Source organism: Sinocyclocheilus rhinocerous, unplaced genomic scaffold (genome assembly GCF_001515625.1).
Source record: "Sinocyclocheilus rhinocerous isolate Xijiao unplaced genomic scaffold, SAMN03320098_v1.1 scaffold166, whole genome shotgun sequence".
Classification (NCBI taxonomy): Eukaryota; Metazoa; Chordata; class Actinopteri; order Cypriniformes; family Cyprinidae; genus Sinocyclocheilus; species Sinocyclocheilus rhinocerous.
This window is the reverse complement of record NW_015633186.1, coordinates 322010-338676: the sequence shown is the minus strand read 5'-3', so window position 1 is coordinate 338676 and position 16667 is coordinate 322010. Positions and strand designations below refer to the sequence as shown.

The following is a 16667-nucleotide window of genomic DNA, read 5'->3' as shown; positions in this document are numbered from 1 at the left end:
ATTACACATGCATTATACATTATTTTAGAACTGTAGACGTAACATAACGCGCCCAGCAGGTGGTGCTGTTGCGTATATTGATATCAACAACCATGCATCCATTCAATCAGACTAAAAGCTAATCGTTTAATCCCTGCTGCTTGCAAATAAATTAATAAATTTTTAATAAAAAAATTTAAAAAATAGTACAGACCCAAACCAGATGTTCCAATCTCTTTGCAAATCAAGCAATACCATGGCCACATTTTAAGAGAATGGGAAAGTACTGTTGTATGAGAGAAAAATACATTGAGAGAGAGAGTTGTAACTATTCATTTTGTTGCTCACATTTACTGTACAAGTCACAAGACAAACTACAACTTTTAAGAATACTACAGAGACTTGAGAAATACTGCACGTAAAGTTGCAAAATAATAAGAGTAAGACAGAGGAAATAGGATGACACTGAAATATGTGATGCTTCCTTTTCCTCTAAAATAGCCTAGTTGCTATTTTCAAGATTCAAGAGAGCTATTCTACATGTCCTCTTACATAACTCTTGCAGTACTGTTTACCAGGTTAAAACAGCTATAGTTATCCATTATCTTTGCCCTGCCTTTCACCCATTCTCACCTATACCACACCTCAAATGATCCCATGATTTCCCTCTTTTACAAACAGGATATCATTACTCCAGTATTCAGAGTCTTGTAGTCTAAACCGACCGCCTGCAGTTCATGTTTTTAGTGGAGATCTTTCATTCAGTCTGTCATTTCTCTGTGCTCTTATGCTGACCATCTGTTGTTTTTAGTGATCACAGCACGCTTTATGCAGGCAAGACAACTAAAATCATTAAACTGTCATCATAAAAAGTCAGTTTTATGTAACCCACTAAATGCTATGCTGACAGAGATCTGTGTCTTTACCCAAATTTAGATCATACTGTGCTCTGGGATGCCAAGGCCACTCTTTCCTGTTGATGCCCAGAAATCATGAATGTCTCAACTAATGTCACACAGGTCAGAGGATGTGTGTCTCTGTCATTTCCCCTCCAACAAGCTATATTTTACAGACTCATTCATTTACATTCACATTTTCTTGGAATTAAATACTTAAACGCATTCAAGACCGACAATGTGTTATTTTGTAAACAGATTTATTATTAAAAGGAACTCCCCAGCAAACACGAATATTCCCCTAACGTTAGCATATAGTTTTAGAATTAAGAATTAATTAATTCTAAAAAAGATAGATAGATAGATCACCACCTGTCTGTCAAGCCATTATTTGTTACATCCAAACCCACATACCCTCTCCTTTCCCCCCAAAATGATATTTCCTTTAACCTGTCATCATCAAAATACAAAGGAAAGTTACTCTTTTTTTAGAAGCATGTGGCATAACGTGTATCTGATTCAAGCGTGTGCAGGGGAAACAGAGTGGGCTCCTCTGGTGTTTATCCTGGGAATGTCGAGGACAGGATGCTGAAGCCTAGAGGAAGCCCTGACGGCAGACTCTCAGTGCTCAGAGCAGCTCAGCGTCAGGAATCTTTAATTATAGTGCACATCTGGCTGTGAGACGAGCCCTGGACAGCTTCACACATCTATAATAACTTCCATTGACTCTCTATTTGGCGACAGGTAAATTCTACTACAGCACTAAACAGCCTGGTTTACTTAATCTTCCTTTGTTTGTATCTTGTTGTTTATGAATATCGTCCCTCTTTCTCCTGTATCCAGCAGAGCAGAAGCACCAGTGAGGGTTGAAGCGCCCCTCACACAGAGTGAGGAAGGACACACGAACACAGTCAAAGAGACACGACATGATGGAGCTGAAGATCCAGCTGATTCCCACAGGAGAAATCATACTGCCTCCAGGGAAAAATGGAGAGTTTTACTGCCAAAGCTGCACTAAGGTAAGTCCCTTTAGATAAAGCTTCTGTTAAATGAATGCATGTGAATGTACGAATAGTCTTCTTTGCTGTATCAGAAAAAGATTCCAAACTAATTTGCATAGCTAAATAAAGACAACTGCACCCAGCAATTTCTTAACAAATTACTTTTTGTGATAGCTGTCAGGATATTTTAGGTTCAACAAAGCGTAGATTTGCATGCCCTGAAACCGAGACTCATTAGAATTTTCCATGCTGTAAGCATGATTGTCAGCACATGCCTGTTTATAATAAAGCAACCACAAGTGATAGTATAATGAATATGTGTGGTGTTGATTATGGTTTAGATTATGATTAAGCTTTTGAATGAATACCAGACTACAGTTTTGTTTTCTGCAATACTTGATACACTGATCCATTTCAGAACTGTATGATAAATTATAGAAAGCAGTTGCAGTACATAGATGGCTTTTGATATGGAATATATGGTCAATATATTGTATCTGTGAGAAGCTTTTATTTGATTTTGAGGAATGGGTCTGGATTACTCCATTTAATAATAATACAGTCCAAGGAATGTGGGTGTACACTAAACTCTGTCTGTGTGCAAGGAAAATTACCATTAACTCTGACAGATGTTTGAATGTTTCTTATGGACGGCATAAATGTTTCTAGTTTGTTTGGCAAAAAGGAAAATAGCGCACACCCCTTTAACTCAAATATGCACTCTTTTTTTCTTCGTCTGTTCTCTGTGACTTGTTTTGTTCTGTTTGAAGAACTTTCTTCATGGTTCATTAAGTCTAGTGTAATACTGGAATCTAGCTGATAAGAATCTGCATATTTTGTTAACCAAAAGCTTTTCTAGTTTGTGAACCACTTGAGTTTAGTGTCCATTTATTAGTGGTTGGAATGGAATGCTACCTGGATGAGGAAATGACACAGGAAATTCCGGAAAAGCATACTTTTCCTGATTTTCTGGCAAGATCATGTCACCCTTTCTGGGTGTGTTTGAGTTTGAGTGAGTTTGAGATGGAAAAAGAGAGGGAGGTGCATTAATAAGAAAGAAAAACGCGGTACTATTATTAATTAACTGATAAAACCAGGAACAATAACTTTAATACCCATTTCCACTCAACTGGTGACAGGAGACATGGACACACCCTTTAGTACAGCCTGTCTGTCCAACATTGCCTTGTCAACAGGATACAACCTTTCCTCTCCGTTCAGCTGGTGCTTAATGTGCTCAATGTGGGTTTGTTGAATGTTGAAGAGCATAAGGGCAGAATCGATCACTCCACCCTCTGGCTACTGCATGACACTGCACTTCACATGGATAATCAGGGGTGAGGTCAATTTGACAGGGGGGATTTTGTTTCAGCAGTTTATTGATACAGTGAAGTGTTTAGACATGGCTTTCCTTTCACAGGGCATGCGTTATCCAGTGTGTGTGGAGTGAAAGAAAAAAGATGCTCAGAATGAATGGCTGTGATTCTGTGAATATGAGTCACATTGGCTGCTTAATAACATTATACATTTTGGTCCAGTCAAATAATATCTGAAAGAATAGTTGATTTGACCACAATAATGTCAGTGGTAAATCTTTGTTTTAGAGTTTAAACATTTAAAGTTTACTGATTAATTTGCTTGTCATTGCATCATATTAGGGGCCTTCAACAGGGGATTTCAGCTCCTAAGGGGTCAGTGTCAGTATATAAAAAAAAATAAAAAATTCAGTTAAATGTTTTATTGCCCTCAATCATTAAAATGCATTAAGTAAAATTAAAATGATTAAGTATATGACTCTACCTAATAATAATAATGATTATTTCAATGGCTTAGCAATCTTGAAAAGTGCATTAATACATTAATGTAAATGCATTCATATGGCATGTTATTATAGGCCAGATTTATAGGCCATACAGTATGTAACACTGCTTCATAATCTCTCCAGATTATTATAGTGAATTAAAACTAAAACTATTAAAAATCATTACTTGAAGTCCAGTTAACTTATTTTCTTCATTTTCATTTAGTTTAGCTTGATGTAGCCTAAAATAACTAAAACTAAATCTATAATATCATATATAATATGGACATAAAAAACTAATAAAATGACAAAAAAAGAATTTTAAAAAATGTAATAAAACTTTAACTAAAATTGAAATGAAATGGGCCCTGGTGTATATCTTCTGTCTCTGAATTGTCAATAGAGGGCGATATAACGCTAGCGTGCTTTCGAGTAACGCCTAACTACCTTATCTAAAATGCCACATGTAAGCAATCATACCGCAAGATTGATATATTTGTCACAATAGTTATTTTAATCTAAAATTTCATATAGAACGAGTATATCCGTTCTGAATGACCACGTATATGCTTATGTGAGGAAAGTAAGCAGTGCTGTTGTTTCTGCTTTAAACTAAAACAAATCATCTAATGAATGAAATAGGCTCGTTTTCATCAAAACGTACCCTACATGTTCATTACACGGTCTTAATTTTATTGTGATGAAGCGAAAGTTCACATGTGATATACATGTGATTTTATTAGTCGTGGGATTGCTCGGGAACTTCCTGGTACAGCGCTCTTGAGAGAGAGAGAGAGAGAGAGAGAGAGCGAGAGAGAGAGAGAGAGAGAGAGAAAGAGAGAACACCCGCTTCAAACCATTGTTGAGAGAGAGACTGCTAACACCCGCTTCAAACCATTGTTGAGAGAGAGACTGCTAACACCCGCTTCAAACCATTGTTGAGAGAGAGACTGCTAACACCCGCTTCAAACCATTGTTGAGAGAGAGACTGCTATCACCCGCTTCAAACCATTGTTGAGAGAGAGACTGCTAACACCCGCTTCAAACCATTGTTCCATGGCACAGTACTCGCATTACTATCTGATTTTATTTATCTCCAGCAGTCATTTTTACTACATCTGCTTAAGTGACCTTAAGCGACTTTTCAGTGTCCCACTGAGGTAAATATTGTCGTCGGTGGGATTCACACAGGAGGGAAAGGTCCAGATTACAACTCAAGTTTGAGAACAAGTTTCCCATCACTGCTGGGTTTCTCTTATGTAGTGTTACATTGAGCGACCGGTGCTTTTGGACGTTGCAGGATTTGAAGTTTGCGTGCTTTAATCAAGGTAAGTGCTTGACACGCCATTCATTTCAGTTAGAATCATAGCACAAAGTCAGTTTACGCTTCATGACATGTGAGTTTTGAATTCACATTCGGATTGTCAAGATAATGTTTCGTTAAGATTGGTTTCTTGCGTATTTGAGATGTCCGGTTGATGAACGAGTCGGATCTTTTCAATGAATTTGTTGAACCACAAAACCGGACTGAACGATTCCTTCGAGAATCAGAGCAGTTCTCTCTCGGATAAGCATTGATGGTAAGAGCATTTGAACCGAGTAATAAACGATGGCTATATAGCCAAAATAAAACATAAAATGAATAATCTCAATAAATAATCATTTTGAAGCGTTTTTTGTAACAAACTGTTGGAAAGAACTGATTCGCGGAAAAGAGTCAGACTTTCCAACACTTCTTGCTCATAGGTTAGTGAGTTTTCTAGATAGACAGCATTTTTGGGCGTCATAGGCGTGTGGTAGCTCACTAGGGTTTAATGCACACACAGCAACTGTCATGTGTTTATATGACCACATGGATCTCACCTGTTATTTTACTCCATGTTATTTATGAAAATACTACCCTGACCTGTTCAGATCTTGATTCAAATGCATGAGGGTTATATAAACAAACCCCCATCTCCAAAGCTTAAAAGTGCAAAACTATGGACATGCAATGAGCTCCATTTGTTAGGGAGTGATTCGGGTGGCTTCAGACCACATTTTATCCAGGACTCCTCAGGATGGAATGACAAGGGGAGTTAAAGGAGACCAGCTGTTGATTATCTGTCATTCCAAACTAACCTCCCTCAATCCAATTACATTAGAAATTCCACTGGGAATATACTATCAGCATCACCCTGAGAGGCCAAGCTTGAAAAATGGTGTTGAATGTGTTATTTTTACTACACTGTCTGAGTCAGGGCACATATAAGGGGATGCTTCTTTCACCTGTGCTGCCAGCTGAGCAGCACAGCGCTGATGACATCTTAAGGTCGTTGTCAGGTCATGTCCTCAAGTGTCCTCGCTCACATCCCCCCTTGTGTATTATTCCTTTTTCCATGTGTTACAAAACCTAATGAAGATGCGCCTGTCAAATGAAATGGATTGCTTACAGTGGGAGATCTGTTTTATTCTGCAACACTGCATGGATGGTGTATCTAGTATAATTGACAACAATTAGAAGCTGACAGTTGCTTCGGCTTCTGTGAACGGATGAATAATGCTATAACTGTCATGCTTATGGTGTTTGTGCTGTGTGTTTTCCAACAACAGTGTTGTCATACAGTTCTTGGAAAATAACTGTGTGTTTTTCATTTAGAATGGTAGTGTTACAAAATACTAATCTTGTTAAGACATCCCTGCAAAACTGATTAAATTAATAGTTCACCCCAAAATTAAAATTTGCTGAAATTTTACTCCCTCAGGCCATCCAAGATGTTGATGAGTTTGTCTCTTAATCAGAACAGTTACATATTAGCATTACATTTCTTGCTCGCCAGTGGACCCTCTGCAGTGAATGGGTGCTGTCAAAGTGAGAGTTGATATCACTTGTGGATTATTGTGAAGTTTTATGCACAGATCAAGCAAGCAACTTGAATTTTGGCCAGAAGTGACTGTCTGAAGTTAAAATGCCTTAATGATAGATTTTTTTTCTTACAAACACAGCTTTTCATTTCACAAGACATTAATTGATGGACTGGAGTCGTGTGGATTGCTTGTAGATTATTGTGATGTTTTTATCAGCTGTTTGGGCTCTCATTCTGATGGCACCCATTCACTGCAGAGGATCCACTGATGAGCAAGTGATGTAATGCTAAATTTCTCCAAATCTGTTACATCTGAGTACATTAAGTAAATTTAATTTTTTGGGTAAACTGTTTCTCAGGGTTGTAATTTATACAGTGTCGACTGTGACAAAGGGAGGTACTTTGGGATAGAGCATATTTTCAGAGCAGTGGGATTCTGGTTTTTGGTCAGAGGCCGGGAGACTTTGTACTTGAGCTATTTTCCAGCTGTCCCAAGACAATTAACTTTCTACGTCTGTCAGCAGTGAGCAATACAAGTGTGCCGTGTGTGTTCACTTTTCCATCGTGCAGCTAACTTTGTGTTAGACAAAAAACATTTGCTGTATCGACTGTTGAGACTTCTTGTTTAGTCTGTTTCTTTATCTTCCAATTATTCTCCATTCATCGTGTTAATGAAGATGGTGAGATTGCGGAGGAATATTTGGTTTAGAGCGGGAGGACTGGGGACATATGTGGCTGTGCAAACCCAGCCCTTCCCTCATTGCTGGTCTGTCAACCAGCCAGCTGTCAACGTGTCCCAGAGAGATCTCAGAGGGGATACACCTGTGTCTGAAGCACTCAGAACAGGAAGTTCTCAGTGGTAACCAACCACATAAACGTGTCTCACTCTACCCTGCATTAAGCTGAAGTTACTTTCTGCGCTTGTTTGCGTGTCAATTTTTATTGTAGCAGCTGCTACATTACAGGTCATTTTATATGAACTTAACCCTGTTTACTTTGTAATGCATGTTACTGAACGATTCATTTGTCTTTGTAATCTTTCGTCAAAATATTCAAGCTCTTCAGGTCCCACACTGCTTTTTGTTCTCGTTGAATATCCTGTTACGTCACTTTGCTGGGTTGCGAACGCCTTTCATGTTTGCTTTAAACATTTAGTTTGAGTCTTTCTTCAGTAGATAAAAGCGTTTGTGTAGTTGTGGTTTGACATGTTTGCATAGAGGAACAGAGTATGAGTGGCAGTAGCCTTGATAGCTTATTTGTTTACAGAATGAACAGCCTAGCAGGTTTTAATCTAGGTTTTAGTGTGAGAACTAGATGGAGGTGGAGGGAGCAGAGGGTAAGAGAGACTGTAAACGTCTTGATGCCCTGTGGTGAGTCATGAGCTCATTGTAGGATCTGCAGTTTTTCTTAATTTAGCTGTGGCTTTTCCACTTTAAATTTCCCACTGAGGGCCCTGCCCTTGGACTCCGCTTTGCTCCATATCAGGGAAAAATTGCAAAGGCAAGACCAAAGCCTTTTATCTACAGCTCTAAAACTTTACTGGATGGCTCATTTGAATGGTATTTCAAGATTCTTATTTATAATGTTCATTAAAAAGTATACTATGACTCTATTATGGCTCAGGTACTTGGATGTACAGTGGCCCCAAAATACACTATATGGACAAAAGTATTGGGACACCCCCTTCTTTAGAACCGAAAAAGACACTTCCAAAACTGTGTCAACAAAGATGGAAACATAATTCATGTATTTAAAAATTGCATTTACATCTCTGTTTTGGAAGTGTCTAAAATGACTGTAGCCATATGTATCCATAAGTCATTGGTGTTTAGTAGGGGTGTGACGAGACACTTATCCCACGAGACGAGACGAGACACGAGACTGGGTTCATGAGAACGAGACGAGACGATATTTTTAGAATTTTTTAAAACAGAGACAGGCAGAACATGCAGGATTCATATTTAAATCGACTTTTGCGGCTTAATATTTACAGATACTAGTCCATATCGTGATTTGATTTAAGTGTAATGACCTACTTTTGATTAATTCGTTCAAAATTTGACAAATTCCATGACATTCCGCGTTAAAATGTGAATTCTGTTTTTATGACTGGATAAAGACTACACTGCGTAATTTTCCCGCTTATGCGGCCACTTGCCTGATGTGAACACAAAATATCTTACATACCACCACTTGTGAACGAGCCAGTGTAGTGCAAATATATCTGAAAGGTCTGCGCGAGGATATCGTCACGTTCTCGCGAGACCCAAAAACTGTGGCAACAAAGATGGAAACATAATTCATGTATTTAAAAATTGTATTTCCATCTCTGTTTCAACAGTTTTGAAAGTGTCTAAAATGAATGTACCCATGTACAAGTGATTGGTGATGAGTCTTTGGCTCAAGGTCTGCATTTAGTTACACCAGAGGTGTTCAGCTGGGATTAGGACTTAACTTTCTGCAGACCAGTCAAGTTCTTCCACACTGACTCAATCAATCATTTATTTTTTTAACCTTGCCTTATACACAGAGGCATTGTCATGTTAGAATAGAAAAGGGTCCTGTCCACACTTTTGCTATAAAATTAGAAGCACACAATTGCCTAGAATATAATTATATGCTTACTCATGGAAATTACTAAAGTAGTCAAATCTGTTCATCAGAAGGGGTGTCCCTATACTTTTGGCAATATAGTGTATTTTAACACTTAAACTGAAAAGTTTAGGGTCAGTGAGATTTTTTTATAAGAAATTAATAGTTTTATTCAGCCTTGGTTGATTAAAAAGTGACAGAAATATTTTGGAAAATTATAAACCCCTTATTTCAAATAAATGCGGTTATTTTGATTTTTTTTAATATTTATTAAAGCATCATGAAAGATATGTGTCATGTCATGGAGACTGAAGTAATCATCTTTGCCATCACAGAAATAAATTACATTTTCAAATACTTGAATACAATAAAAATATAATAACATTTTACAATATTACTGTTTTACTGTATTTTTGATCAAATAATAGATGCAGCCTTGGTGAGCATAAGAAACTTATTTCAAAATCAACCACAAACCTTTGAATGTTAGTGTGTCACATCGAAAAATGTCAGATTTCTTAGATACAAATTGTTAAACCAAGTGGCATCAAATTATGCCGAAGCTTTTTTAGCTTCACTTTTCTGATACACTTTTAAAATATATATATTTTTAACTGGTCTTCACAAAGTTTGACAACCAGAAAATGTCCAAGGCTGTTTTGTCTTTATTTTGAACAATATATCTGTTCCTTGATGTTGTAAAACCTAAACTTTATTCTGTGAAATGTATTGACTGAAAAGTGTGCATGTGCTTTTTTTTTTTATTAATGGTGCTTGTTTTTATATTTTGTTAAATAATATAAATTAATTATACATTAAAAGTGTCCAAAAGTGGCCACTGTGTATCATGATAATAATGATTACCATATTCACATACAGTCATACTTTAAAACTCAGAAGTATACCATGGTGCTTTTCAGGCTTAAATAGTCACCTGAACTATCAAGAAAAATGAGGCATATTTGCTTAGCAGAGAGTCAGTCGAACATTTTCTCTTATTTTCATAAATTGAGTTGAATGACTGTCATTTGAGTTTGCAGATGTGTGTACCCGCTCATATTACTCGTCTTGTGCTGACTGTGTGGTTTGGGAGCTTAAAATCCTCTCTTCGCTTAGTGACACACATACACAGACTACTGATTAACCTGATGGTGTGAGATATTCTGTAATCCATCTGGGATCCTTTCACCCAGGCTTACAGTTTGTCATGACTGACAAGGGCGAACACTGTGGCTGGAGTCGAGGGATTATTATAACACCAACTCTCATTACATTCCTTCTGACAGAGGTGCACTTTGAGATGAAATTTCAGCGGTGAATTGCATCTTTTCACCGTACCCCCATCAGGTTGTTCATGCCTGTTTGCATTCATTGTGTTCCAGCACACATGCTTCACAGGCATGAACAAGTCAGGCGCCCTTCTCTAGTTCCTTCCCAAACACGATGACCTTTGTGACCCTTGCACACTGTAGTTAGAACCGTGATGCCCTTTAAGCATGAGAACGAAAGCCATTCTGTGTGTTATCTGGTTCATGGTACCATCCTTCACATGCTTGTCCTCATCCTTTTAAGCGCTCAGGATAAATCAAGTTTTAGAGCACAGTAATGGTCTTTATCAAAGACCTTTGAAGTGAAAACTTTATGAGCTGCCTTCTCTTCTCACGATCACATTGAGATTTGTAAGGCATGGGTTAACCTTTAACCAGGCATGAAGATAAGTCATGCAATCCGGGCCAGGTGTGGCCTGGCACTGACCACAGAAATATGCATATTGTGCCTGAGCACTTCAGAGCTGTTGGTAATATTTACGAATATATTGTAGGGGTGGTGGCTGGAAAATCAATGATTGATTCAAAACAACATTTGTAAAGCATTCAATAGATTTGTCTTTTCACAAATGTAAATTTGTCGCTATATAGTACACTTACACTATGTACTCTGTCTCTGTCAAATGAAACAGTTTGGACTACATTCAAGCAGGTGCTGTTTTCCAGTTGAATTAAATAATGTTTCAGACGTGTGATGTTACTCAATTTATTACAAAACGTACTACTTCAAAATGGGATGCAACTTGAGAAAAAAATTGAGTTGGTATTTACAGTCATTGTACATTCATATAGTTTTACTTAAGGAGTTATAAGAGTCACAGTTCATAGGCTCTTGCACCCTATTATAGGGAGCCATGTTTAGGAATTTTATCGCATGTTGATGTTAGCGATATCGCAGTAGAGTGTGTGAAACTCAGTCCTGGCATGTTTCAGAGCGTTCAGCATCAGCATGCCTACTACACCTCATTAAAGCACCTCATTTCCCAGACATTTCCAGACGTAGTGACTCAGTTAAAAAAACAAGTGATTTACTATGAAAGACATGCTGTTGTAGCTAGTGGTCGACCGATATTGTTTGTTTGACTGCCAATATTGATAATTTTATTTATTTTAATTAATATTTAAGACATTTGAAATAATTTGAAAATTGAATTGAATTTAGAACTTAAAAAAATAAATGTGTTAAATAAGCATACTTATACTTTAGATGACAAAGTATTTTTCACAAATAAATAAATATTTAATAAAAATATATTTAAAAAGGAAGTAAACACTGTAACCAACAGGCACTCAGTATTCTGGGAAGTTTGTGTGCGTTAATCATATTTTTTTCAAATAAAGCCAAGGTAACTCTCATTTTGCATACAGCACACAGTGAAAATGACATGAATATGACTGGGCAAATGCATAAAGCGCAGCATAATTTAAAATCACGAATTTAAAGTTTGTCGATCGCGCGTCTCCAGTGAAGCTGAACTCTCCTCCTGTCCACATTCAATTCTCACGGATCGACCGTCACGCAGAGAACACGCAATCATGCGGGATACAAATGCACACTTCACAAGATCTCACAACTGTATGCATAAACACATTGCATTACACCAAATACACAACACAATGTTCTTTTTAGCAACGTCATATGTCCCCTTTAATACTTTTATTCAGCAAGAATTTATTAAATTGATCAAAAGTGACAGTAAAGGCATTTTTAAAGTTATTTTAAATTTATGCATTTTTATTTGGATAGGACAGTAGAGTGACGACAGTAAAGCATTGGGTGGAGAGAGGGGAGCAGGATTGGCAAAGGACCTCGAGATGGAAATCGAACTCGGGTCGCAGTTGCACTGTATGTCGACGCACTAACCACGAAGCTATTGGCGCCGACACAGTAAAGGCATTTGCAAACCAGTTCTATTTGGGGAAAAATGCTGTTCTTTTGGATCCTGTAGAAGGTTATTACCATTATCTCAAAAAAATATTAAGCTGCACAACTGTTTTCATCATTAATAATAACAAGAAATGTTTCTCGAGCAGCAAATCAGCATTTTAGGATGATTTCTGAAGGATCATGTGGCATTCAAGATTAGAGTAATGGCTTCTGCAAATTCAGATTTGCCCTGACAGGAATAAATTACGTTTTAAAATATTCTCAAATAGAAAACAGTTCGATTTAATAGTATTTCATAATATTTTTACTGTATCTTTGAATTTTAACTTATTTCAAAAACAGCCAACCACATCCTCTTGAACGTGAATGTACAAAATGCTAAAAAGACTTCAGTTCGATGCAAAAATAGCAAAAGCTCCTACCCCTGAGTACTCAGACATAATGACATAATTTGTCCTTTTCCCTTCGCTAAGGGAACCGCTGGTGTTTCATAATTATGTGTGGAATGAATGGGTGTGGTGACTCTGTGCATGAAACTGTCATGTCTGGTCAGCAGCTGGCCATCGTGCCAAATGGTCTGTGCCTGAACAGTGTGTTTGTGTGCACAGATACGTTATGTGTTAACCTCACCCCATGACTTGCATTTGAGCCATGCAGGATAATGAAGTGATGTTGTCATGCTCAGTCATAGCTGAGATGTTGTAATAGGCCGTCTTGTCCTTTCAGTATTTTTCTTAAGGAGCAAAAGATTTTCACAATGGGATTCCAAACTGTTTGCTTCATGCTCGGGCTTCTCCTTAAAGATTAGATTTCAATATAGTCCTTTCACGAAATGCTCAGATGAACCCATTACAGTACATTAATGACGTTTTTTTTATTTTGTTGCATCAAGTCAAACTTTCTTGGATGCCTAGTGACCTCCAGGGTTGTGCACCATTCAGAAATGAGCTGAGAATGCCTTTTAAATTAAAATTCCTGAATTTGAATCGATGTAACAAACATTTGTATTGGAATTTAAGTAAGCTGAATTAAAATTTTAAACAAACTTATGCTATAATTTTTAACTAAAAAAGTTGAGATGTTGCTTGATGGACTTTGGCAGTTTCAGCAGAGTCCTTGAGAGGACTACTGCATTTATAATGACTGATTGTTTAAAACACGTTTCTTCGAGTGGGACAGTTCGAGGTGAGAGGGCCAACTGTAGGCCGTCGGACTTTGAAATCAGCAATTGCTCTTGGTGTTTTGCTAGAAAAGTCTGATTGTTGCCGATCACGGACCTCTGAAGAAGTGGAAAACAATGAAAACAGGAAGGCCTGTCAACTGTATTTTGGCAGCATCCTCAAGGATTGTTATGCAAGCCATTTCCAGTGGATGTGGTGTTGAAAATTAAATATCAGCAACTCTAATTGACCGCTCAACTGCCTTGACTTATCAGAGGAAAAAATAGATATAGAGGAAATATATTCAGATCATATCTTAACACATATTCAGAACTAAGAGCACTCTAGACTAGACATGCTTAATATATTGGTACCAATTTGAAGCTAATATTAAAAAAAAAATTCACTTATCATATTGGATAGTTATATTTAATGCTCATTTACCTTAGTTTCTAACGCTAAAGTTTACTTTATAAACTAATACTAAATTTGCTGTTTATTTTGAATTTGTTTAGACAAAATACTATATAATTTTAATAACTTAACTAACTTTTTTAAATGAATTTTTATTGGACAGTTCCGTAAGAAAGAAAGAGGAAGTGTCAGTGTCAACACTGTTCCATCCTCCATCCTCTCAGCATTGGATATAGACAGGAACCCTTGTGGGAACCCCCTGTCCCACGCTTAGAAGCATAACCTGCCCTTATAAGGCATTGTGGGTATTCTAAGATCTCGGAGGAGGAGACTTCAGGCCATAGCGTTGCCAACTCAGCTGCTGTCTGAAAGCAATGGGAGATCCAGCTGGCCCTAAGCAGCGGCGCTGTGCTGTGCTGTTCTTCCAGGCCAGTCCTGGAAAACACAGGGCGTTTGGGGGGTTGGGGACAGGGCTTTTGCATGAGTAGGATGTTTGGAGTTCTCCGACGAGTACAGACTTATCTCTCATTGCAACAACTCTGGTGAGAAAAATTAAGGCTTGAATGAAGTAATGCTTGTCCTTTCCTCTCCTCATCCCTCTTAACCTGTTGGCTGTGGAAGAAGTGGGCATGTCTCTGGTGGTTCCAGTTCCCGCCTCCAAACATGTTGCTCCACCCACTTGAGCTAGAAAGAGAGATAAAAAAAATGATTGATGTTGTTTCACTGGAGATTTCTTGCCTCATATACCTTTTCACCTCTGTTGGAAAGCATTGATTGGTTATTTCTTCATGAAAGCCTAAGGGAATGCCAGTTTTCGCCCCCATATGCCAAACAGTTTTTCAAATATTTTATAAATATTTCTAATATTTTTATATGGTTTATTTGTATGGTATATTTTGAAATATAGAGTGGAAAAATGTGCATCCACTGAATGCATGGGTTTTCCTAAGCATTTGAATGATTCATGTGCCATGGTCTTGAGCCAAGTTTTGTGTTTTGGATGGGAACCTTTTTTTCTTTTCCAGAAAACACATCATTTCAGAGCCTCCAGGTTGTCTGGAACCGTGTAAGCCCTGTTCAGTGGAGCTAGCAGACACTCACACCACCATGTGAGGTACTGTATGACTCAAAAAAGCCCACATGAAGAAGGGATGAGAGGAAACGAAAGAGATAAAGCCGTGAGCTTCACTCTCTCAGTCAGCATACAACTTCCTGACTTGCACGTTGCCACAGTGACCTTGTTTAGTTATATCACAACATTGATTACTACATTGTGGTGTGACAGTGATGGGTTTCCCCCATCTTTACCTCTCGCTCTCTTGCTGTCCCCAGTCCTGTGCTGACTGTTTAACACACACATTACATTCTTCTGTTCTGACATCACACACTATCAGCTTTCCCTTTGTTTTTTTTTCCGCCTCCATCATACACCTCCCTCCCATATTTACTGCCTTTCAAATAGCAGGTCTCACGGGCGTCCCATAAGTCCCTTTTCTTGGTTTATTTTCTCTGTATGTCTCTGCTTCCCTCTGCAGGTCTTATAAATGTGAAATTGTTCATGAACCGGCCCTCATCTCATTCCCATCTTCCTCTTCCCGTGATGCTTTGGGCCTTTTCCCAGTGACAGTCTTTTCTCACCACTCCCATTGGTCAAGACCCTGACACGTTAGTAAACAAAGAAGGACTTATTGTAGTTGTGTTGTATTTTCACTGCGAATGTCTCCCTGATGTTGATTTAAACACGTTTGACTTTCTTTCCTGCGTGCATTTCTGAAGATTATTCTGGTCATAAGGGGCGAATGGAAACTGGGGCTTGACAAAAATGGAAAAAAGGTGGACGTTATATGGTCCATATGACTCATGCTCTATATTCTAAGTCTTCTGAAGTCATTGAGTAGCTTTCTGTGAGAAACAGACCAACAATTGAATTGATTATTCATAGAAAATGTTTACATCCACCCAAGAACTTTCTTGCAGGTTCATCAGAGCAATCCAGTTTGTGAACGAATCATTTTTGTGAGTCAAATCCTTTCAGTGAATTGATTGATCCAGTTCACAAACAGTTCACAGTTTGAATTATTCATTCATGAATTGAACTGGTTCAGTTCTTGAGTTTAATTCACTGACACTAATTCAGTGATCCTGCTACAACAATCAACAGTCCATTTTAGGGGAACTTTGCAAATAAACAGTGACTTAAATTAGGTCTGTTTGTTACAAACAAATTGCATGGCTTCAGAAGGCATGTAATATTGTGCATGACCCATACTTTTATTATGCTTTTTTGGTGTTTTTGTGTCTTTTTGAAGCTTGAAAGTTCCAGTCCCCATTGACTGTTATTGCATGAAAAAGAGCAACCAGAACATTCTTCAAAATTTCTTCTCCTGTGTTCTTTGGAAGAAATAAATTTTGGGGTGAACTATCCCTTTAAGGCATGAACAAATACAAAAAGTGAAAGGAGGAACACAAAAAAGCAAACAACAGCCTTCTAGAGGTGAAAAGTTCATTTATTTTCATTGTCAACTAAAACAGAGAGAAAGTATGTTTCAAATTCTAACTCTACCATTTAAACCCAACAAGAAGAGGGTTTTAAAGTTCATTCATTACACTCAGGATCTCCTTTCTGTCTTTTCTTAACCTCAGCTCTGGCCAGTGGATTCATTTTGTTGAAGAATAATATGCCAATCAAAGTTCATAGCTTTGATCTTTGGTCCCTCTGTATCGTCCTCTACCCAACACAACAGTTTCTACAAATAGACGTG

The 16667-nt window shown here is 37.8% G+C and overlaps 1 protein-coding gene across 3 annotated transcripts in view; it reads left to right on the top strand.

The window, feature by feature from the left end:
* Positions 1-1493: 1493 nt before the first annotated feature.
* Positions 1494-16667, top strand: part of myo1cb (myosin Ic, paralog b) — a 44968-nt gene continuing 29794 nt past the window's right edge. For 2 of the 3 annotated variants that reach the window (XM_016556974.1, XM_016556973.1), the window contains exons 1-2: positions 1494-1619; positions 1719-1894. In XM_016556974.1, coding sequence (XP_016412460.1) covers positions 1802-1894 — 93 coding nt within the window. In that variant the 5' untranslated portion in view covers positions 1494-1619; positions 1719-1801. Of the gene's footprint in view, positions 1620-1718; positions 1895-4496; positions 5006-16667 lie in introns of those variants that run through there. The other variant, XM_016556975.1, reaches the window with a different exon arrangement.